Source organism: Lagenorhynchus albirostris, chromosome 4 (genome assembly GCF_949774975.1).
Source record: "Lagenorhynchus albirostris chromosome 4, mLagAlb1.1, whole genome shotgun sequence".
Classification (NCBI taxonomy): Eukaryota; Metazoa; Chordata; class Mammalia; order Artiodactyla; family Delphinidae; genus Lagenorhynchus; species Lagenorhynchus albirostris.
The window spans coordinates 148,202,444-148,225,158 of NC_083098.1; the positions used below are offsets into that span (position 1 = coordinate 148,202,444).

The 22,715-nt window shown below is 62.5% G+C and overlaps 3 protein-coding genes across 5 annotated transcripts; 2 read left to right on the forward strand and 1 right to left on the reverse strand.

The window, feature by feature from the left end:
• The first annotated feature begins 2,592 nt into the window (after positions 1-2,592).
• Positions 2,593-12,484, forward strand: SLC49A3 (solute carrier family 49 member 3). Its single transcript, XM_060147072.1, is given in 13 exon segments — positions 2,593-2,614; positions 4,626-4,954; positions 7,735-7,893; positions 8,074-8,227; positions 8,230-8,283; positions 8,433-8,506; positions 10,051-10,183; positions 10,895-11,052; positions 11,254-11,293; positions 11,296-11,358; positions 11,361-11,388; positions 11,602-11,701; positions 12,029-12,484. Coding segments are annotated over 13 exon segments (1,770 nt in total).
• A 693-nt stretch (positions 12,485-13,177) lies between these two features.
• Positions 13,178-16,545, reverse strand: MYL5 (myosin light chain 5). 3 transcript variants are annotated; one of them, XM_060148986.1, is made up of 7 exons: positions 16,456-16,508; positions 15,798-15,905; positions 15,576-15,651; positions 14,679-14,783; positions 14,192-14,270; positions 13,672-13,720; positions 13,178-13,328 (listed from the first exon to the last, which is right to left on the reverse strand). In XM_060148986.1, the coding sequence occupies exons 1-7, from the start codon at positions 16,456-16,458 to the stop codon at positions 13,233-13,235; spliced, it is 516 nt and encodes a 171-aa protein (XP_060004969.1). In that variant the 5' UTR covers positions 16,459-16,508; the 3' UTR covers positions 13,178-13,232. The 3 variants fall into 3 exon arrangements, with proteins under 3 accessions (XP_060004969.1, XP_060004968.1, XP_060004970.1); XM_060148985.1 differs by having other exon boundaries at positions 13,310-13,449; positions 16,456-16,545; XM_060148987.1 differs by lacking the exon at positions 13,178-13,328 and adding an exon at positions 13,336-13,454 and having other exon boundaries at positions 16,456-16,536.
• Positions 16,546-19,832: 3,287 nt separating this feature from the next.
• Positions 19,833-21,411, forward strand: ATP5ME (ATP synthase membrane subunit e). Its single transcript, XM_060148989.1, has 4 exons — positions 19,833-19,973; positions 20,282-20,336; positions 20,780-20,878; positions 21,333-21,411. Exons 1-4 carry the CDS (start codon positions 19,938-19,940, stop codon positions 21,356-21,358), a joined length of 216 nt encoding a protein of 71 aa, XP_060004972.1. The 5' UTR covers positions 19,833-19,937; the 3' UTR covers positions 21,359-21,411.
• The last annotated feature ends 1,304 nt before the right edge of the window (positions 21,412-22,715 follow it).

Consider the following 22,715-nt stretch of genomic DNA (forward strand, 5'->3'; position numbering starts at 1 on the left):
GAATTACAAAGGAAAGTACAAAATATTTAGAACTGATGAAAATGAAAGTGCTACATGCTTATCTCCATGGAAAAATTAAAATTAGATAACTCACACCATAAATACACACAAAGATATACATAAATGACCATCTCACGCAATACACAAAACAGATATCCATCTCAAAAACACATATATGAAAAATTAGATACCCTCTCTCACCATACATACAAAAAATGAGATATCAACTTCATATCATATACAAAATATTAGATATTCAACTTACAGCACACACACAAATAGATACCTATTCCCGATATATACCAGAAAATTTGGTAACTGTCTCATACCATACACAAAATATCATGCCACACAGTAGACAGAAAAATGAGATACTAATTTCAGCCATATAGAGAAAAAAGCTAGACACCCACCTCACATTTTAAACAAATAAATTAGTCACTCATGTCACACACACACACACACACACACACACACACACACCATACTTTTCCAGCTCAGAACACAATGCTAAAAGATTTATCGCGCCATATCCACACATAGAAAATTTGACACCCATCTTGAAGTATTTTTAAACAATAGATGCTGTTGGGAAGCAGTTCTCCGTGAACATCTCACGCCTCTGCTTCTGCGAGGTCCAGGCTCTCAGAGCAAGGTCGTTTACAGCCAAGTCAAGAAGGTTCGTCTCAGAGACATTCCGGGGCAGACAGGAATGTCCCCACTGGGAGAAGATTTGCTTACATTTCAGAGTAAAGAGAAGGTTTCTCTCTCTGGAAGGCGGGATGGGGAGGTCCCCAGCAGTCCTGTATAAGATCAGAGTTTCCTAATTTCAGGATTCTTCTGAAACACACCCCTCTGCGGGCGTGGGTGCCACCTGCATGCCCGTGGAGACGACGGGGAGGAGCTGCTCCGGCGCATCGCTGCGGCTGCCGGGAACCAACACTCTGCCTCTGACCCGGGGGTCGCGATCCTGCAGATGCACACGTGGGAGACTGTGCCGGGCCACCTTGTTAGCTGCAGAGAGAGCAGTCTCAGACCCTTCACGGTTTCTGACCTAACACACGCATCTTACACCAAAGAACAAGATGCCCATTTTTTCCATTCAGGCAGAAAAATTAGGTAAACTTTCTACTCCATATATACACACAAAAGACAAAACCCATCTCACACCACACATACCTTACTAACCACTAGCCACACAGCCTTACATAAAACACCGTGACCACACACTGGATACCATCTAATAACACACACACGAAATAGATGGACATCAGGCCACGCACGACATTACATACCCCCCTCCTTCTCCCCCTCCCTCTCTCCCCCTCCCTCTCTCCCTTTATCTCTCTCCCTCCCTCTCTCTCCCTCCCTCTCTCTCCCTCCCTCTCCCTCCCTCTCCCATCCCTCTCTCTCTCCCTCCCTCTCCCCCTCCCTCTCCCCTTCCTCTCCCCCTTCCTCTCCCCCCTTCCTCTCCCCTCCCTCTCCCCTCCCTCTCCCCCTCCCTCTCCCCCTCCCTCTCCCCTCCCTCTCCCCCTCCCTCTCCCCTCCCTCCCTCTCCCACTCCCTCTCTCCCCCTCCCTCTCTCTCCCTCCCTCCCTCTCTCTCCCTCCCTCTCTCTCCCTCCCTCCCTCTCCTCCCTCTCCCCCTCCCTCTCCCCCTCCCTCTCTCTCCCTCCCTCTCTCTCTTTCTCCCCGCCCCAACAATACGACCTCACATCTTGCACATACAAAAAGTTGTCCATCTTCTTTATACACACACACACACACACACACACACACACACACACACACACACACACAAGAAGCCCCTGCTTCTTCAAAGGCTGAATGGTTCTGGAAAGTGTGGGTGGATGGGGTCACAGGCTCCCCAGTGCGAAGGGGCAGCAAGTTGGGTCGCGGATACTTGTTGCCAGGACCTTGGGGTGTATGTAAGCCCGTGCTGACCTTCCCCAGCTATGCTGGGGGAAGACAGAGGGGCAGACGTGGGTAGTGGGGAGCCGCCACCCTAAGGGCTTCTCTCGGGGAGAGCCGACTGCACACAGGCCACAGTGGCCAGAGCGCTCCTTTGTTTGAGTAGATAGGCTCATGGTCTGGTGCAGGTTTGTCAAGTGTGTTCAGTGGACAGATTCCCTGCTCGGCCTCCCACACGGATAAGGCTGAAGTCACGTCATTTTGATGCGGTGGAGAATCCAGATGCTGATTTGCTTACTCACCTCCCTGTCAGGTGGTGCTGGGGTGTGTGGCCTTCAGCAGCTGGGGACCTGGGAAGCAGTAAAGGCTTAGACTCTGGGAGGGACGCTGTGCTTCGGGACCAGACGGTCTGGCCGGCTCCGCCTCAGGGGTGCGCTCTGGAGAAGTGGGCCCCGTCCGAGAACCTGCCAGGCTGGCCGGGGCCTGGAGACGCAGGGGCTACGGAGGGGGGCACAAGGCAGAAAGCGCGCCCACCCCACACAGTCCACTCTCAGCCACAACCGCATGCCGGCCCCGCCCTGCCCCAGGGATTCGGGTGTGGACAGACTGATTCCTGCCCCCCGAGTAGCTGGTCTTCTCCTGAGGGGAGAAGATAAAAACCAAGTAAACACCAAACAAACGGATGAGGCAGCGCCTCTTGGAAGGTGAGCTTTCTTCTCCAATATCATCCTCAGCAAAGACGTGCTGCCTTTGCTGCAATCTTGGCAAAGAGACGCCCCTCAGCTGCCTAATCACGAGCAGGAGGCAGTTTAAGGAGGACACATCAGCCTGAAAAAGCTTCAGTTAATGGCAGAGTGGGATGCTGATCGGAGCCTATATTTGGTTAAGAAAAAAGGAAAAAAAGAAATTGAAACAGATTTAGTCATAATTGTGTGCGTTGTATGTTATTTTAAACAAGCCTTTAAAGATGATTTTCGGCAGTAAGATGCAAGGTGGTTTTGTGCGGAGATCACTAAAGGGTATGTACCTCCAAGCTGTGATGGTTCCAGAGATGTGCACGTGGGTTCCAGGTGCAGAAGGACACTTGTGTGGGTGCCGGTACAGCTTGAGTCAAAACCTGAACAGTGTAGATGCTTATGGTAAAGATAGTTGTCCAGAATTTAAACAAAACTCTTTCATTAAATGTGAGTAGAAAAAGTCATTGTTTCCAAATGAATGTACTTTCCACATTATGTAAGTTTTAAAAGTTAAGCTTCTTATTTTGAGATAATTATAGGTTCAAATGCAGTTGTAAGAAATAATACCAAGATTCCTTGTACACTTTGCCCAGTTTCCCCCAAAAGTAACATCTTGCAAAACACAGATGTACTCTATCACAGCCATAACACAGTTGCTGATGTAATCCATGATCTTTTTAAGATTTCTCGTTTCACTTGCATTTGCTGTGTGTGTATGTGTGTGTGTACCTGACACGAGTGTATCACGTGTGCGGGTCCGTGTATCCACACCACAGTCACGATACAGACACAGGCCCCTTGACCGCTTTTGCCCACTATCTAATTGGACATGTGTTTTGTTGTTGAGTTTGGAGCGCTCTTTATATACTCCGGATACCAGTCCTTCGTGGGGTACATGGTTTGCAAATATTTTCTCCCAGTCTACGTCTACAATAACCCTTTGATAACAATTGTTACACCTACAGGTCACTCTGAGAAGACTTGACATCTTCACTGTGCTGAGTTCTCTGATCCATGAAAATGGTGTCTCTCTCCATTTTTTTTACGTCTTTATTGGTTTCTTTCATTACCGTTGCATAATTTTTAGCATACAAGTCCTGTGTACACTTTGCTGTTTACACCCAAGCATTTAAGTTTCTTTGACATGATTGTAAATGGTATGTGTCTTTAATTTTGGTTTCCACACGTTCCAAATTGGTGTATAGACATGTGACTGATTGTTCTGTGCTGCCTCCGCATAAGAGCCCTCTGGGTGGGGAGGGGAGTCCCACAGCAGAGCTGGAGCATCACAGAGGCGGAGAGCACAAGGCAGCATCACGTCCATTTATGTCAGCCCCACACAGGGGGCTACACAGGTGCCCTCAGGAGGAGTAATACTAGGGGAGCCATGGAGAGGAGTCCAAGGTGGACCTCGGGGGAGGGAGGAAGCTGGACAAGAGACTTCCTGTGCCCACAGGGGAGCTCTTGTGGAAGAGGGACAAGGTGGTACCTCCCTCCTCCCTCCCTTCCAGCGCACAGAAACCTACATCTCCTAGCTCGGCCCCAGCTGTTTTCTCAGCTGTAAACTGCAGATACTAACCAGGCGGGAGAGGCCGCCTGCCCCCCGCCCTGGGCGAAGGCACAGCCCTTCCCCTGTCGGGGGACAGGGGGCCCCGCCCTCCTTCCTCTGCCGGGACCACCTCTGCCCTACCGGGCTGAGTCTAATGACTAGTGCGGATTCGAGGCGCTTTGCAAACTGACCCCAGCCTCCTCTTCCAGGCCGGCCTTCTGCTGCTCCTTGTGACTTGTTTGGACCTCAGGCATTGGCCGGGGTGGGGGGGGGGCGGGGGGGGTAAGGATCTTTCCACAACACCTTCCAGGAAGTGTGGGCCACCCCCTCGGAGCGGTGACTTCCCGGCGCCCTGTCCTGCACCCGCCGCGTGGGCGCCTTCACCGCTGGGAGCACACAGAGGCCGCGGCCCTGCTTGGCCCCTGCCAGGGCACCCTGTTCTTGTTTCTGCGGCCGCCTTCTGTCCCGGCCGACGGGGGAAGATCCAGCTTCTGAATCGTCCCTCTTCCGCCGGCGGGGTGGTGACCCCTGCCCGACCCCGCCTCCGAGGGCGGTCCCAGCCCACGCGCGGCTCCGAAAGCCGGCAGCCAGGGCGCGGCGGCGACGGCGAGGCGGGCGGTGGCCTGGCCCAGGGGCGCCGCGACTCCGCCCGGGGCGTGCTGGCGGGCAACCGGCCCTGCGCGCACCGCCGCGCCTTCCTGCTGCTGATCAGGGAGGCGGGGAGGCAGGCCTGGCGAGGCCGCTGCTCCAACGCCACGGTACGGGGCTCGGGGCTCGGGGCTCGGGGCTGCGAGCCGAGGCCGGGACCCCGCTGAGCCCCGACTGCCGCGCCCAAGGGCTCGCGCTCCTCGCACCCGCCAGCGTCCCGGTGCTCGCCGGCCGCCGGCTCTCCGGAGAATCGGACAGTGAGAACCCGGTTGCGGCCAGTCTGGGACCGACCCTCCACCTCTCGGGACCTGCGGGACGGCGGGAGCGCGGGGGCGGGGCCGCCGGCCACCTCAGGGTGGGACAGGCGCGGAGAAGCCCTTCCCTGGCCGCGGCTGAGCGGGGAGAACGGGGCTTGTGTCTGCCCTCGCGGGGGCTGCGTCTGGGTCCTGCGACCCTCGCTGGTTTGGAAAGGATCCCTCTCCTGCCACAGGAGGGGGTCACCGTCCACAGCCAAGAAGGTCTCCTCCAGCGGTGCCCCCCCCTTCTGCAAAGCAAAACCCCTGGCACAGGCCTTGGCATCTGGCTCTGGCCCTTGCCCTCCCCACCCCCTTACCTGTGCCCTGGATGCCCTCCTTGGGTTTCTGACTCGGTTCCAAGGTCCCTCACAGGAGGCCTTCCTTACCTGCCCAACCGTTCTCTTCATAGCTACCCAGCTGGGGTCTGCAGTGACCCGTCACCTGTTCTGGAACTGTCCCCACTGTTGTCTGGGACTGTGTTCATCATCACAGCCCCTGAGACCAGAGAAGCAGGCAGTGAGAACCGGTCTGCCAGTTCCAGGGACCCAGCTCTCCTTATCTGCTTCTCCCCCAGACTCACCCCTGAGGCCCCAGTCGCTCTGCCCAGCCCATCACACGCTGCCTGCCGGGCTCAGCCGGTGGACCTCTCTCCTCCCTTCCAGCCCTGGACGGGGCCCTGGGCAGGCATCTATCTGCACGCGCTTCCCAAAGCTGACCCCAGTGGCTGCCTTCCCCGGGGACCAGGCTGCAGTGCTGCCCGCACCGGCTCCCTGGGCTCCCCTCTCCTGTGCTGCCGCGTCTGCCTGAAGGAACATCGCTTGGCCTCCCTCAGGATCCCAGGGACTGGTTGGGCAGCCTTGGGTGGCCACAATCACGCAGTGCGGAGCTGCAGGTGGCAGCGGGACCCACAGCTCAGGGAGGCGCCAGGCGGCCGAGGGACAGTCAGAAGCAGAGACCGAGAGGAGGAGAGGTGTCAGGCGAGGCGGGAGGACCCCGCCTCGGAGAGCTTCTCGGGTGGCAGCCCCTCTTGGATGCCATTCCAGACTTCCTGGGGCCTTTTCCCTCCTCTCCTTGCTGGCTGGCCCCATGCTGGGACAGGTGGCCTCTGCAGCCTGGGCCTGGGGTCTGCCGGGACTCCAGAAGCCTCTTTTCTCTGCAGGACTCACCACGTCCCTGTGTCTAGACGCTGTAAAGCCAGAACTGGTTGGGGTGCATTGGTCTGAGAATGCAGAGCAGCGGTCTCCCCCAGCCCCCTGAGCTGCTCTGAGGAGTCTGGGTGTGGACAGGCATCGGGCGGCCCTGAGAAGGCCCTTGGACACCGCGGCTGTCCCACTGAACTTCTCTCGTTCACAAGTCATTATGGAACAAACAAGAATCTCACCGGGAATTGTCATGATCTCTGCGTGGTCACGACAGGGAGCAGGGACCACCAGGTGTGCCCTGGCCAAGTCCGCGTGGCCCCTTGCTTACTCCCTTTGCGGCCAGATGAGCAGGGCCCTCGGGTTCTGAGGGGCAGTGTGAAGGGCCGGTGGGGCTGTGCTTGCAGTGAGGTCTGGGTGAGAGCCAGTGTGTGGGGCGGCCGCCAGCGTTCTCAAAGGACGTGCGGGGGCACCTGGCAGGCTGGGAACAGGTGGAAGGGAAATGTCGTGCAATGGGGGCAAACAGTTGTCCCCACGTCGCTGTCTCTGCCCCTCCGGCCACAAGCTCTGGGAGGAAGGAGGATGGGGCGAGGCTGGCGAGGGAGGATGAGCTTGGCTGCTCAGCAGGGCAGGTGTGGCTTTCTCGCCGCTGGATCAGGCCGGGCGGGAAGCAGCTGGGCCTGCGCGGAGCTCTTCCTAAACCTGGGAGATCTGCGCCCGGCTCTGTCCTGAAGAAAGGGAAGGAAAGGCAGCTGTTGCCTAAGCTCGGTGTCGCGTGAGGCCTTGTGGTCAGAGCTCCGTCTGGGTTAGGAAGCCTGGATCTCGGAGCCTCCACTGTGGGGAACCTGGCCCGGGGCGAGCTCTGTGTTGCTGGGTCCGCCGAGCTGGAGCGCTCACGGGCTTGTTTTGCGACACCTGCATCTCTGGGCCAAGCCGGGCCTGCCTCCCCCTCCCTCCACCTGGGTGTCCCCCACAGGCACTGCGTGTCCGCTGAGTGGCCCCCAGTGTGCTCCTCTGCCTGGCCCATCTGGGCAAACTACGCATGCACATGGCTGGGGGCGGGGGCCCTCTCCCGTGCTCCAGCTCTGGCTGCACCCAGTCTAGGTGCCCCCTCCCGCCCCCACACGGTGGCCACCTCTCTTCTGCTGACAGCCCTCGGGCCTTCTCCTTGGAGGGTCAATCCTGGGGTGGACTTGCTGTCCTGCAGGCTCCAGCCAGGTTGTGGCCTCTGTCTGCCTCTGGGACCACGCCTGCAGAGAGGCTGCTGGTCTGCGGCCCGGGCGTGCTGGCTGAGCCCCCGCTCCGTGCCTTCCCTCTGGCATGACCGGGAGAAAACCTGGCCCTGACAGGACCACTGGGCCTTTTCCTCCCACAGACCAGCCAGCCACGCGCAGGACAGCAGGCAGTCGTGGTGTCTGTAGTGCCTCCTGGGCTGGTGCCGGCCTGTGTCTGCAGCTGTGGCCCAGCTTCGCACCCGTGGCCGACACGGTCAGCCAGCACTTCCTCCTCTCCACCGAGCAGATCAGCTGGCTCTCACTGGCCTACCTGGTGGTGTCCATCCCATTCGGCGTGGTGGCCGTCTGGGTTCTGGACTCTGCTGGGCTCCGCTGGGTGGTGAGTCGGACCCCACACCGGGGCCCGCTCTGGGATGGGCGGGGTCCCCGAGTGTGGGCTCGAGAGCCGTCGCCTCCTCCCTAGATCCGGGTCCCCAGCCATTGCATGGTGGGTGGAGGTTGCGGTGCTGGAGGGGGGAGTCTGGGCTGGTGGGCAGCTCTTCTGACCCCAGCCCTGCAGACCGTCCTGTGTGCGCGGCTGAACTTTGCGGGGAGAGGGATCCGCTCCCAGCCCTGCATGATCACCAGCCGCCAGAACCCATTTGCTCTCCTCACGGGTGGGCAGAGCCTCTGTGCCCTCGCCCAGACCCTGGTCATCTCTCCAGCCAAGCGGGCCGCCTGTGGTTTCCCGAGCACCAGAGAGCCACAGCCAACGTGATCGGCACTGTGTGTGAGTCCCGGGGGTGAGGCCGACGTCCCCGCTGGCTTAGCACGTGGCCCGGCACCTCTGCGCTCCCCGCTCTTGGAGGATGGGGACTCCTCCTGGGGGCTGGGGACCAGCCTGCCACTCTGAGCTGACACATGTCCCCGTCCATTCAGCAAACCCCCTGGGCATCCTGGTGGCCAGCCCGCTGTCTCCCACCCTGGTGAAGGAGGAGGACATCCCCTTGATGGTGAGGGAGCTCAAGAGTGTGCGCATGTGAGTGTGTGTGTGCATGCATGCACATGTGTTTGTGTGCATGTGTGTGTACCCGTGTGTATGGTGTAGAGTGTGTCGGTGTGCATGAATGGCTACGTGTTTGCATGTGTGTGTACGTTTATGGGCTGAGTGCGCTAGTGCGTGTGTGCACATGAGTGCCGTAGTGGCGGGCTCGTGCGTCCACACCTGTCTGTGTGAGTGTGCACTTGCCACCTTCTGCGGTCACACATGGGTTGCACTCCATGCATGTGGGGTTTCCTCATGTGCAAGTATGCAAGTACTGGGCACCTTCCCAGCATCAGGCACAGCTCCAGGGACTGGGATGTTCGGCGGTTTCCTTGGCAGGGAGACAGCTCCGGAGAGGCGAGAGGCCGGCTGGCGCAGAAGGAAGCGTTTGTGGGGGGCGAGGGAGGGAGATGAGGGGGGCGATGGAGGGAGATGAGGGGGGCGAGGGAGGGAGATGTGGGGGGCGAGGGAGGGAGATGGGGGCGAGGGAGGGAGATGTGGGGGGCGAGGGAGGGAGATGTGGGGGGCGAGGGAGGGAGATGAGGGGGGCGAGGGAGGGAGATGAGGGGGGCGAGGGAGGGAGATGTGGGGGGCGATGGAGGGAGATGAGGGGGGCGAGGGAGGGAGATGAGGGGGGCGAGGGAGGGAGATGTGGGGGGCGAGGGAGGGAGATGAGGGACCAGCAGGCTCTGAGGTGGACGTGAGGCTGACGGGTGGGGCCTGCAGCCAGAGGCCAGTGCGTCCGCTGAGCAAGGGGAGGGTGGCGGGAAGGGTCAGCCCAGGTGGCAAAGCACTGGCGTGATGGACACCTCGGGGGCGTCTGAGGGGAGAGTGACTCCATCTGGTCCAGAATGACTCGGAGAGCCAAGGGTGTGCCGAGTGTCCAGGGAGAGAGCCAGGGCTTTGATCGGGTGGGGCAGTGGGGCAGGCTCAGGGCTGGGGCTTTGGAGGTGTGCCGAGGTGAGAGGGGCTTCCAGCTGGGCGAGTGTTGGGGTCATTCACAGAGGTGGGAGGGGGTTCCAGGTGGCCGTTGGGTGGAGCTCCCGGAGAGGGCTGAGCTGAGGCTGTCGGTGTTGCAGTCATCTTTGGGTGGTATTTTGAAAGCTGGGTTTCCAAATGCGGCAAAGCAGAGCAGCCCCAGCACAGCCCTGGGGCTTGCCGACGTCCACCTGGGGATGACCTGTGGGGGTAGCCGGCAAGGAGCCTGGAGCAGCGGGCGTGAGGCAGCCACACGCGTGTGCATTAGTGCGTACCCTCCCGGCAGCTGGGCGTCTACATCACCCCTGCTGGCCCCTGCTTGCGTCTGGGAGAGCACGCCCCCCGCCCCGCCCCGCCCCGCCCTCCGCGGGGGCTGTCCATCCACCGCACAGAAGTTCCTAGCGGGGCTGGAGTGGTCAGTGCCGCGCGTGTGCTGTGGGATCCCAGGGCGGGGGAGGGGAATGGGCGGGGCTGCCCCGGGAGCCTCTGGCTGTGCTGCTGGAGCTCCTGGGCTGAGCAGCCCCTCCCCTTTAGCTCGCAGGGAACAGGCCTACATCATCCTGGCCCCTAGCCGCGTGCTTTGGGGGCAGCATCGGCATCTGCTCCAGCTTCTCGTCCCTCCTGCAGCAGATCCTCTGCGTGAACGGACACTCCAGCACGGGTGCCGGCCCTGCCCTGGGGGCCCCGCGGCAGGACGGAGCTTTGGGGGCCTGTCACCCCACAGGCTCTCTTCTGCCGCTGCTCTCCCGCTGGTGGCTGTGGAATGGCCCACGACCTCCCCAGGCGCTGGGTTTCCACACTTGGACGGGGTGATGTGGGCGCTACTGAGATGCTGTGTGAAAATTTGTGTCTGCAGACAGCGGGGTGGTGGCCGTGGGGAGGGGGTGCTGGCAGAGCCCAAGTGTGTTCCACTGGGATTTCGTGTGGCGCTTTCCGCCATGCCCCAGCCACCCCAGCCCTGGGGGACCCGCTGATATTGGAGATGCAGAGGAGGGGGCCTTGCTCTGCTCATAGCACCTCTGGCCGCGCCCTCCACTGTCTGCATCAGCCCTGGGTGTGGGGTTCGGGCCTCTCGTGTTCCCAGCTTTTCAGGGGTGGCCGGCACTGAGGGGTGTCTGCAGTAGGCAGGCCCTTTCTCTAGCAATTGTTGAGTTCCTGGCTGGGGGTAGCGCAGGGAAATGGCGCCTCCGGGGAGGACACCTCTTCCCCCAGCCAGTGGTGCAGCCATGCCTTCTGTGGCAGCCTGCCTGGGCCTCAGGCTCCGTTCAGTGACCCTGCCGTGGGCTCCCCGGTGACGGCGTACATCCTAAGGGTGAGGGCCTCCTCCTGGCCCCAGATGACAGGGTGCCCCCGCCTCCTCTCCTCCAGGAATTTGCAGGCCTCTGCGGGGCTCTCTTCATTGCGTTTGGGGTCTTGGGGGCACTGCCTCTTGGCCTGTACGTGGACCGGACCGAGCATTTCACTGGAGCTGTCAGGATCGGCCTCTGCCTGACATCTCTGGTCTGCATGGCCTTTGCCCCGGTGAGAGTCCTCTGAGCCGAGACCACCTTGCACGAGTCAAAGTGGGGTGCCCCGGGGTGGGGGAGTTGGCAGGTCGGCCGTAACGGACATCCAGACCCACTCTGACCCTGGGCACTGCCCCGTCCCCCAGGTGCAGGGCCTGGCAGGGTCTGGGCGTCTAGGGCTGTGGCACGTCTGACTCCTGCCGCATCCGTCTGTGCGGCTCACTGCCCCCAGGGGTCCCAGCTGGCCGCCACCTGCTCGCCGCTTGGGCTCTTTGCTTCTCAGCGGCGCCTGTCACCGTGCAGCTGGCTGTCGAGCGCTCCTTCCCTGTGGGTGAGGGTGGGCCACGGGCCTGGTCCTCGTGCTGGGGTGAGTGCCCATCCCCCAACACTGCCCTGGGGACCCAGACAGCCTCCCCTCACCCCACCCCAGGCCACACAGCAGGTGACCTGAGCGCCTGCCGTGTGCTGGCCTGGGCTGGCCGCAGGGCCCACGGTGACCAGAGCAGCGCCCTGCCCTTGGGATGACTACGGGTGCCGGGGCACTGCTCCGGGCAGGGCTGTGGGCCTCGTGGCTGTGCAGGCAGCCCGAGGGTGTGCTCAGCATGGCGCTGCTGGCCTCCTTGACCATGCGCCGCGTGGAGCTATCCTTCTCCACCTGCCGGGACGGCCAGGACCCGCTGGCCTGAAGGGTGAGGGCCGCAGCCTGTGGGGCTCCGAGGGCGCAGACCAGCAGGTCGGCCCCCACCCAGCCCTGGAAATCTCCCCTCCGTGCACCTCTTGGCGACTTCCGCTGCCCTTGGTCGGCGGGTGCAGGGCACCCACGGCGGGGGTTGGGGGGGTCGGGTGGGGTCAGAGGGCAACAGGCCGAACCTCAGGCTCAGCCTGGTGGGAGCAGCCCTGAGGCCCTTACGAGAGCTCAACCTCTAACCCCTATGTGACTGGTTTTGAAATGAGATAAAAGAGAGACAGGGAGAGTCAGACAGTGAGAATGACAAAGACAGAGACAGAGTGTGAGAGACAGGAGTGGGGTCGCCACCAGAGAGATGGTTGCACGCCCTCGTCCCCAGACCCGGTGCGGTGACCTCGGGGCTCATGACTGTGAACCCACCTTTGGGGCCCCTTGGGGCTGGGACAGGATCTGTCCCCGGGGTCACTCTGAGGTCATGGTTAGTGGGGTTCGGTGTCCCCTGCACCCGGGGGGGCACTCTGGCACTTGGGGAGCCTCGGCAGAGCTGGGCCACGGCCCCCCGAAGTCCGCGTTGCTGGTGGCCGGCCTGTGCGTCCTTTTCAGCTGCTTTGGGGTGCTCTTCCTGCACACCCCATACCGGCGCCTGCAGGCCGAGGCCGACGCAGCCCCTCCGTCCAGGAAGACGTGCGCCCAGCAAGCTCGGCGGCCACCCCCGAGGCCCTGCCGCGGCCCCCCCACCCCCACGGGCCCCAGCAGCCCCTCCTGGAGCCAGTGACCCTGGCTCCGCCTCCCTCCCCCTGGGAGTCCTCCGAGACGTCATGGGGCCCCTGCAGCGGACCAGAGGCCGGGGAGCAGCTGGTGTGATGAGAAGCGGGCCTGGGGCCGTGAGGGGGCGGCCGGGAGAGGCAGGCCCTGGTCCCCTCGGCTACACCAGTCACGCCTGAGGCCGGGACGGTGTCAGCATCCGGGGGGCCCGGGGTCCTCGAACACAGGCAGGCCGGCCCAGGGGACTCCCTGTGGCTGTAGCAAGGAGAGCTGCCGCTGTGGAGGCAAGAGGCCGCTGACCAGGCGGGGCGCTCCAGCGGCCAGGCCAGACCCAGGGTGGCTGGGGCAGGGGCCGCGTATGGGCAGGCCGGCCTGGCCCGGGGGCACGGCTGAGGGGCGCTGAGTGGGCTGGGGATCCTGAGGGCCCCAGCATGGCTGAGTCTGGAGTGGACAGGTGTGGGGAAGGCCTTCCTTGAAGGAGCCTATCCCGGAGCCATGCTCAACCTCTGCTGAGCCCTGAATGAGCAGCCCCCCAGCCAGGCGCTAGCACAGGTGGGGAGAGCAGGTGGGGCCCGGCTGGGCCGGAAGCAGAGGGTGGGCCCCACGCAGATGCTCCCACCCCCTGAAGACCCTTCTGCCCCCACGGACACTCCCACCCCCAGGGGGGCACCTTCTGCCCCCGAAAGAGACACTTGCAGGCCGGTTTGTGGGTTCGCGTTTATTGAACTGGCCGCGGCCCAGTGGGGGAGGGGTGGCCCTCACTCCGCCTCCCCGTGGGTGAGCACGTAGCTCAGTGCCTTGTAGTCCAGGTTGCCTGCAGCGTCGATGGTGGAGAACTGGAACATCTGGTCAACCTGCGAGTTTGGTGGGGGTCGTGAGGCCCAGGCAGGGGTGGGAGGGAGTGGGAGGGTCCCCGAGGCCGCAGCCAGCAGGTGAACTAATTACAGGAACTGGACTCCAGGCTCTGTCTTGTTTCTGTGCTTGCGGGGAAGGAAGTGGGGGGAGACCCTGCAGAGCAAGGGTTGGGGCCGGGGCGGGTGTCTCCCTTCCTGGACACCGGGCATCCTACCCTCCCCAAGGCTGCAGCCTCTGGGGCTGAGGCACATCCCCCTCCTGAGCCCCCAGAGCCCCGAGAGCCATGCTTGGGCTTCACAGAGGGCCTTGGGGACGGAGGTGGGGTGGGGTGAGGGGACAGACCTCCTCAGCCGTCATCTTGTCGGCCTGGGACACCAGCAGCCGCCGGATGCTGAGGACAGGAGGGAGGGGCCAGATTAGGCTGCTCCAGAGCAGGCATGGCCCTGACTGGAGGGGTGGCCCCGGGGGGGCCCCGTAACGGGTCCACATGGGGGGACAGGGCTGCTCCGAGGTGGGTGTGCCCCCCTTCAATCCCACCCGCTCACAGGGCAGGTGCCTCTTGGGAGCCTGGCTCCGGGTGAGTCCTGGGCACTGGGGTGGGGTGGGGGGGGGCCCACAGGTAGCCTTCCCTGACCCCCACGCCCCTGGGGGCCAGTGCCTGGCGCACCGAATAGGTCCGTTCACGGTGCCTGGCTGAAGTAGCCCCCAGAGGGGCTAAAGACCCAGCGATGGTCTGAATGGCAGTGACCACTGGCCCCGTGTGGGTAGGGCTGATCCGGCCCTCGGGTACCCTGAAAGCGGGGTGGGGCGGTTGGCACCCCTCCTACCCTGGTGGCGCCCGGGCGCCTGCGGCCACACTCACTAGTCCTTGTTGATGCTGCCTTTGCCGTCGGGGTCCAGCATCTTGAATGCGTTGAGGATGGTCTCCTCGGCATCCGTGCCTGCCCACAGGAGGCCTTGAGTCCTGGGCAACTTGGGGTCCACGCCCTCGCCCACTCAGTGCCCTGAATGGCCTTCCCACTCTGAGCACCTGGGAGACCCTCAGCTCCCACCCCAGCGGTACTGTTCTCAGGGTCCCTTGGGTCCCGCTAGGCCCAGAGCTGGGTGAGTTCTCAATGAGGGACAGAGGCCCCCATCAGTGGGTGAAGAGTTGGGTCTGGGCTGTCAGCTCACCCACCCTGGGGGGCTGACAGGCCCCACAGATGTGGGTCCCGGAATGCCAGGTCCTGGGGCTTTTCAAGGGATCTGCAGATTTGGGTTTTTATGTGAGACGTGTGGCTCTCTAAGTGCTTGGAACAACGTAAGCGCACACGCTGCGCTGGCAGACCTGCGGGCTGGCCCACACTCACCGCTCAGCTTCTCCCCAAACATGTTCAGGAACATGGTGAAGTTGATGGGCCCCGAGGCCTCCCTGAGCATGGCGTCCAGCTCCTCATCCTTGACGTTGGTTTTGCCTGTTGCAGACGTCAGGGTGGGGGTGGGGGTCTCAGGGCAGGAGTGTCGCCTGCCCTGGCTGCCTTGTGGTCCGAATAGGTGCCCCACGGGGCCACCCCCCTCCATCATTCTCCAGGCAACCCCAGAACAAAGATGGGACGCCCGGAGAGAGGGAGGTGAGCCAGTGCCGCACCCTTGGCCCAGGCGTGGTGGATGGATACAGGTTCTGAGGGTCAGCAGAGCCCCACACCCCAGCCCTGGGAGGGGGACTGAGTGGGGGAGAGGAGCCGGAAGGCCTGTGATCTGTTACCTGGGTGTGAGGGGGCACCCCCCAGGTAGAAACCAGCCTGCCCCCCCAGCTCCAAGGGCAGGGCCGCCTCAGGCTGAGGACAGCCGTCCCCAGGGGGGGAGGGAGGCAGGGCCGCAGGCTGGGCCGTGCTGCCTGCGAAGAACGAGCCTCTGGGGGGGCTCTGTGTCCTCTCCCAGCTGCACTCCTGGGCCTCCTGACCGTGCCGGGGGTGGGAGTGCCAGCCTGCCCCGCGCAGGGGCAGCAGCGCCTTCCTCGAGCTCTTTACCATCTCCCGCTCTGGGACGCCCATGCTTGGGTTGTGCCACCCACCCCGTGATGCCCTCTGCCCGCCCTGGTCAAACTAGAGGGGAATTTCTCCCCAGGAGAGGCCCCCTCCTCCCCAGAGCCCACGGGAAGTCAGGTCAGGCTTTAAGGCCCAGGAGCGGAGCGAGGCTCTGGGACTGGAGCCGGAGGGCAGGGGAGTCGGGGTGCTGTGCTGGAGTTCTGCCCCCAGGGCACATACCCAGGGAGGCGTAGGTGTCCTTCAGGTCCTCCTTGTCAATGAAGCCGTCTCGGTTCTGGTCCATGAGTGTGAACGCCTGGAACCGAGGCCAGGTTCACTGGGCTGCGCCCCCTTTCCTGGCTCTGGATCGAGGGTCTTGTCACCTGCATTACACTTCCCAGGGGACCCCTCAGGTATGAGCTTCTGGGTGGAGGGGTTCCCGGTACAAGAGCAGGGCCTCACCTCCTTGAACTCCTGGATCTGGGTCTGCTCAAAGTTGGAGAAGACATTGGATGACGCCCTCTGGGCCCGCAGGGCCCCCCCCTCCTTCTTCTTGGCCTTCCTGCTGGCCTGAGATGAGAACACCAAGGCTCAGGGTCCCCCAGCCTGCCCGAGGGTCTCCTTGGGGGCAGCCAGGCATTTGGGGAGACTCAATGCAGAGGACGGGTGCACCGTGGCATTTGGGGCTCCAGGGGGCCCCAAGCCCGTGTCCCTGGGCTGGGGCAGCTGCAGGTACTTGGCATGGTCAGAGGGACCCGTGCAGGGTTCACCCTGAACTATGCCCTGCTCAGTCTGCAGTCCAGCCGGGAGGAACAGGGAGCAATGAACCGTGCCGGCGGCCAGAAGGTGGAAGGGCTTGTTCTGGGGGTCCCACTAGGGTGAAGGCCAGGACCCCCACTTTCCAGCCCCAGGCTGTCACCAGGGCTTTCACAGGGCACAGATCTCCCCCAAACCCCAGCACACACAGACCCTCACACGTGTGCACAAACTCAACTTGTGTGCACACGTACTCAGGCAAAACACACTCATGCACGTGACACGTGCACACACACCCATCCACACGGTCCCACACGCACATCAGGTACAGACACACTCGTGTGTGTACACGCAGCACACTCACCATGCCCGGGTCTGCCTGATGCGATGGTCTGTGCCCTCCCTGCTGAGGTCGTCCGTCTTAAGCTCTTACCCAGTCCCCCAGGACAGCTCAGACTCCGGCTGCCACTCCCTACAAGGACAGGCTCAGGGCTACCCGGGGGACTGGACAACTGCAGAGCGAGCTTTGGCAGCCAGCAGTGGGTCAGACGCCCCCATCCTGCTGGCCCAATAGGCCCCCGGCCTTCAGGCACCTCCCCACCTGCCCCCTACCCTGGAGTCTGTGTTCTGTGCATCTCTGGGGTGACCTGCACATGGGTCAAGGGCCTGGGGACTGCGGGAACCAGAGCAAGGGGCACCTTTCCCAGACTTGCACACAGTTACTGTGAATGACCCTGGTGGCCAGTCAGCAAGCGCTCCCCGAGTATGTCTGTCTGCCCTTGCCTCCCCGCCTTGGTGGCAGAGACGTCCCAGGCCCTGACCCCAGCCCTGGGGCCAGCCCTCCTGTCCCCACGGCAGGGAGCTCCTTGCCTGGACCTCAGAGGGGGATGACATTTCTGGGATGGAGGATGGCCCATGTGGGCTGGGCTGGGCCCAGCACTCAGCCAGATCTTCCTGCTACAGCATGGCCCCAGGGGCAGAGTCTGGGGAGGGGACCTGGCCCAGGTGCCCGCTGTTGGTACCAGATGTTGGGGGCCACCACAAAGTCAGGGAGAAGATGCCCTGGTCCTCGATGGTGGGGAAGTGCAGAGTTAGTGGCAGGAAGGGGTGGGGGTGGTGGGTCTGCAGGCCGAACAGGAGGAGGAGGCCAGTGGGTGGATGAAGTGGGCAGATGGGATTCCACGGTGGTTTCATACCTGGAGAACAAGTTTTCTGAGCCTCCGGGGCCAGGTCTGGGTGGGGTTGGGATGAGCTGCAGTCACTGGGTGGGGGTCCTCAGGGGCACATCTCCGAGCCACACAGCACCTGCTGCGGCTGGAAGGCGAGGGGCACACACTCTCCGCCACGTGGTGCTGCTGAGGTGCAGCCATCCGCGATCCCAGGGCCAGCTCACCATTTGAGGAACCTGGCTGGGGATGCGTGACCTGCCTGGAGGGACCTGGGGGCTCCTGGGGGCTCTGTCTGGAGGACCCCTGGAGGGCTAACGTGTGACCGATGTGGGACACCTGGGCCTGGGCTGCGCGGTGACCCCATCACTCCCAGCCAGGCGGGTCTGGGTGCGACGCCGGGACGGACCTTGGCTGGGCTGCGGGAGTGGGGAACAACACACCGAGAGAGGGGTAGGCCCGTGGGGTCTGTGCTCAGGAGGCCCAGGCTTGGGGAGGGCCGGAGGAGGCTAGCTGAGCCCCTGGGGAGGTGTCCTGTGGCTGGCCTGTCTGAGCACAGCTCTAAAGATAGCCGCAGAGCCTGGCTCCTGGGAGAATATTGGGACTCAGCACGGACAGCTGCCCTGACAGGTGCAGGGGTGTCAGCAGGCGGCCCCTGCGTCCTGAGCCAGGTTGGATGTCCCCGCCCCGACCCCACCCCGCAGTCCCCAGGAAGGACTCCGGGCCAATGTGGGTCTCCCCGGCTTCAGGGGTCTTCCTTGGGCGGTTTCCGTAAGCTTGTGTTCCTGGGCCTGTGCGTGCCCTCCACTGGCCGCCACTCCCCCCGGCACCGTGGAAGCTACTGGTATGTGGTCCCCCCACCAGCACTCTGGCCCCACCTTCAGCCCCAGAGAAATTTATTTTTGATTCTGGAAAAAGGAGTTGCTGAGGAGTCTGGTTTATTTTAAAATCCAGGGAAGGGAAAACACATTTGCCACCTGAGGTCATCTGCCCGGCTGCTCCAGGGCGAGATGCAGGTGGAGGGGTGGTGCTCAGCATTGACACAGCATGTGGGCGGTGGAGGAGGGTTACTTTGTGCCTTGTGGAGTCAATGTGTGCCTACAGCTTCCTTGGGAAGGAATGAGTGGGGAGGGGGCGGGTCAAGAGGCCCTCCCCCCACCCCAGGCCCCGCAGAGGCCACAGAGGACGGGTGTCAGGCAGCAGTCCTCAGAGGGTTCAGAAAAGAGCCCAGCTGCCCTGTAGGATCCGCCTTGGCGTTCCCACTCCCAGCCCAGGAAACGGCACAGGTGATTTACTAGCTTCCCAGTGGAAGGCCCAGAGCCAGGACTCCCCAGCAAATGGAGACGGAGCAGGGTCTGCTCAGGCCCCGGTGGCTGCCGAGGGGCTTCCCCTTGGGCAGATTTACCGAGCACATTCTGTGTGCCCTGCATTCTCTTCTCTTTAGAATCGGAAGTGATCTCTCCTAGCAGTGGAGCAGGGATGCTTGTGAGCCCCGAGCCCTGGTTCTCCGGGAGTTTATGCCTGGAGCAGCACAGGGCCCAAGGCATGGGTGGTCCTACCACCAGACCCCCAAGCCCCGTTGCCATGGGAACTGTGTGTCAGCACAGCAGGCTCAGTTGGGAGGCTGTCCGGCCACCACTGCCCACCTCTGGGCAGCCTCTTTGCACACCCGGTCTTGGTCAGCTGTGTCTTCGCTGGGGCTGACCACAGATCTGGGGGAGACAGTCTCCTCTGAGGGTGCCAGCGTACCCCACCAGTGCAACCCCTGCCTCCCCAACAGAGGGCAGCAGAAGTGAGCGAGGACCTGTCTGATGTGAACCTTGACGCTTGGGGCTCCATGATCCTGAGGGCCGGAGTCGGGGAGACCCAGGGAGCAGGTTCTGCTAGGGTGGCCTTCTCAGGAAGACCTGAGCCCCCTTCTGCTGGAGAGGCTCCTAGGGTGAGGAAACTCTAGCTCTGCCGGGGGGCTGGGTCTGGGACCGGGGGTAGGGGTGGCAGGAGGGGGCACCCCAGGCAGTGCGGTCCCGGGAAGCGACTCGGAGGCCACATGGTCGGCCTGGCCTGTGAGTCCAGAGGGGCCGGCCACGGCCACGCCTCTCTGCTGGGAGCCAGCCTGCACTCAGGTTACATTTTGTAGCCGGACCCCGGATTCCCTGCCCAGAGCCTCGAGCCCCTTCCTGGGCTGTCCTCTGGGCTGGCCTGGGGCTGCTGCGGGCCTGGACTAGCCTCGGTGTGGCTGGGGCCGCACTGCAGCAGTGGGCGGGGCGGGACAGCCCAGGGAAGGAGGATAGCGAGAACTCTATTTCGCACTTTCTAATGTGCACTTACACTTTTCAAATATTTGTACTTGTGGTGTGCGGGCCTCGATGTGTGCTCAACCTGGTCCGAAAACGTCAGTGCCTGGAGGGGTCGCACCCACTCTGGGGAACCAGCACGTGCCGCCTGGGCCACTGCGCATGCGGAGCCAGTCGCGAGCCGCGCGCCTGGTGACGTCACCCCTCCGCTAACGGGTGCGCGCGCCGTTCTCCCTCCGGCCGCCAGGTGGAGGCTCCGGCGCCTTCTCGCTGCTGACGGCGCATGCGCCCACCCGGGTGAGCGTCTGCGTCTCCAATGTTTTCCGGGCCCTTGGAGCGTCCTCCTCGGTCCGCGTTGTGCTTCCGGCGCGAAGGTCACGGGCAAGATGGTGCCGCCAGTGCAGGTCTCTCCGCTCATCAAGGTGAACCAGGTTTCGCGGGCGCGGCCGGGTGCTCGGCTCCGCGTAGGCCCGCGCGTGAGCGACTCCGCGGAGCTCGAGACCTCCGGCCCGGCCTCCGCTCGACGGGACAACCAACCCTCTCTCACCCCGCCCCGCGCCCCGACCCGGAGGCTGCGATTTTCCCCCGCCCCCCGCATCGGCCCCAGACGCCGCGGGTGCGAGCCCCCCCTTCCCCGCACGCGTCCCCCGCGCCCGGGACCCCCCGCGGGCTGAGAAAGCCCCCGGACCCCGGTTCCGCTCCGCCGGTCCTGACCGCCCTTTCCCCGCAGCTCGGCCGTTACTCCGCCTTGTTCCTCGGCGTGGTTTACGGAGCCAAGCGCTACGGTGAGTGACCACGGGCGTATAAAGCCGTCCCAGCCCACGGGGCGCTCACGGGGCTTCTCGACGACGGTGCGGGGTCCCGGGTGCCGGGCAGGAGAGGGGCCAGGGCGGGAGGCGCCAGACCCAGGAACCCGAGCGGGCTGGACCCTTGAGCGCCGCCGCGGCAGGCGTGTAGTTTGGTCGGGCAGCCCCTTGCAGCACAGAGACCTGAGTGAGGGGCGGCAAGACGCCCGGGGTGGCAGCGGGGACCCTGTAGCTGCCCTCCGGGTGGGGCTCTCTGTTGAGGAGTGAGTGTCAGGCCTTTACGCATATCTAGGTAAAACAGGTACCTCTGGCGTTCACGGTGCACTTGAAGATGACTTTGCTTGTGCACTGAATTCCTTTTACTCAGTGCGTCGGTGAAAAATTCACTGATATCATCCCTCCCTTTCCCTTTCCTTTAACAGATTACCTGAAACCCCGGGCAGAGGAGGAGAGGAGGATAGCAGCGGAGGAGAAGAAGCAGCAGGATGAGCAGAGGCGCATTGAGAGAGAATTGGCAGAAGGTACTCGTGTTGCCGAACCTCATGGATTTGTTCTCCACCCGCATTTCCAGAAACAGCTGCTGGTCCAGATGAGCCCCACAGTGGAGGGGAAGGGCCGCTGTCTTGGTCCCTGCTGGCCCCTGGGTCCTCTTCTGGGGGAGTGGGAGGGAGAGCAGGTGTGGGTGTTGGGGGTGCATGGTGCTAACTCCCTTTAGTGAGGCCTTGGGCGTGAACTGTCGGCCACCCTCAGCGAGGCCCCAGGACCAGAACCAGGCTCGCCTCTCCCTGCCTGTGGCGGTAGCTTGCAGTCAGGACGGGCAGGGGTAAGGAAGGCCTAGGATGGGAGTGGCAGCAGAGCATAGCCAGGCCCACCACGGGGTGAGATACTGGGTGGTTTAACACCAAACGTCGAAAGTGGGCCCTTTGGATGGCCCGAGTGTGTAATGGCTCGTCTGTTTTCCTTCCAATCTTTCAGCCCAAGAGGACAGCATATTAAAGTGAGCCCGCTTTTCCCTGGAGCAGTGTGGATGAATAAAGCCTCCTGTACTGTGTGATTCTCTGACTTCTCTTTACTGTCCTCGGTTGTTTGATTTCTGGACTCAGACTCAGCAGTTGTGTTCCTACCTTCTCAGGTCATGTGGGGTGCGGGTGGGGAGGGATTCCAGAAGAACCAGTCAGTGACCAGTGCATAAACCGGGCGGGATGCACAGAACCTCCGTCGCCCGCGCCGGGGTATCTGTGGCGGAGGCCAAAGGATGCATCTGTAGCGGAGACCCAGCTGGCCAGGCGTTGTGAGCACTGCTCCGTCTTCTGCGCTCCGAGCCTGGCCCAGACCCCTGGATGGGCAGGGGAGGGGCAGGCTTTGCAGATGGTGGGGGTGGGATGGCCTGATGCCTCTACGGTTGGGACCTGGATCTCCATCGCCCTCCTGCACGTTCTCCCCTTGACCCCAGGGAGGGGATGTGGCCTCCTGAGGACCAGGCTGGGGTGCAGCTAGGTGTTCAGGGGCCTCAGGCCTTTGTGCCTGAGCAGACGGCAGACTCCACCCCTGGTGGCTGTGGCCTTTCACCCCCAGGCCTGGTGTCAAGTCGCTGTTCCCAGTTTTGTGCCAGGAGCACATTGCCTATGCTTAGAGCCCAGTTTATTTGTCAAATGAGTTCATCTGCAAACGTGAGGAGAAGGTGAGAAGCAGCGTACAGCCGTTTTCAGTTAAGGTGAGGCTGGAGTGCGTGGTGGTGCACACCCCCTGGGGTATCCTGAGGTTGGTGGGTAGCTGGCACTGGGTCCCCCTGGGAACCTGGAGGAGCCCCCAGTCGCAGGCCCTTGTCACCACCAGGTGCCACTGTGAGCTGAAGGTTTTGTGGGCGTGTCCTTCGCCCCCCACCCCCCACCCCCGCCGGGGGTGCTGGCAGAGGGCAGCATCTTGAACCGGCCTTAGAACAACTCATTTGGCCTTGCAGTTCTGGCCAAGGCTGCAGCCAGGAAGAGTTTCCGGTATCTGGAAACATTGGCTTTGGAGCTCACGTTATGAGCTAAAGGTCCTTAATTTCTATCAGGTAACTTAAGACCCATTTCAAGCGTGAGTCTTGCATTGTCCCATTTGGGTCTGACTCGCTTTTCTTCCCGGCTCAGAACCATTAATTAGGTCCTTGGAGGCATGTGGTGGCTCCCATGAAGGAAACCTCAGTGGCGCAGGAGGACTTGGGCAGACCACAGGCGCTGGTCCGTCAGCGCGGTTCAGAGCAGCTCCCGGGCAGCGTTCATTACAGATTATTTTTGCACAGATCGCTCACGTCTGATCACTGCTGTTCTCACAGCCTGGACCTTTCTGGCAGGATTTTGCGGTTGGTCACAAATG

Coding starts and splice junctions, on each gene's coding strand:
- MYL5 (XM_060148985.1), bottom strand. Junction 14,271..14,678: donor GTTTGGGGAGAAGCTGAGCG/GTGAGTGTGGGC, acceptor TCCTGTGGGCAG/GCACGGATGCCGAGGAGACC. Junction 13,721..14,191: donor GGCAGCATCAACAAGGACTA/GTGAGTGTGGCC, acceptor TCCTGTCCTCAG/CATCCGGCGGCTGCTGGTGT.
- ATP5ME (XM_060148989.1), top strand. CDS start 19,938: ATGGTGCCGCCAGTGCAGGTCTCTCCGCTCATCAAG. Junction 20,337..20,779: donor TTACGGAGCCAAGCGCTACG/GTGAGTGACCAC, acceptor TTCCTTTAACAG/ATTACCTGAAACCCCGGGCA. Junction 20,879..21,332: donor TGAGAGAGAATTGGCAGAAG/GTACTCGTGTTG, acceptor CCAATCTTTCAG/CCCAAGAGGACAGCATATTA.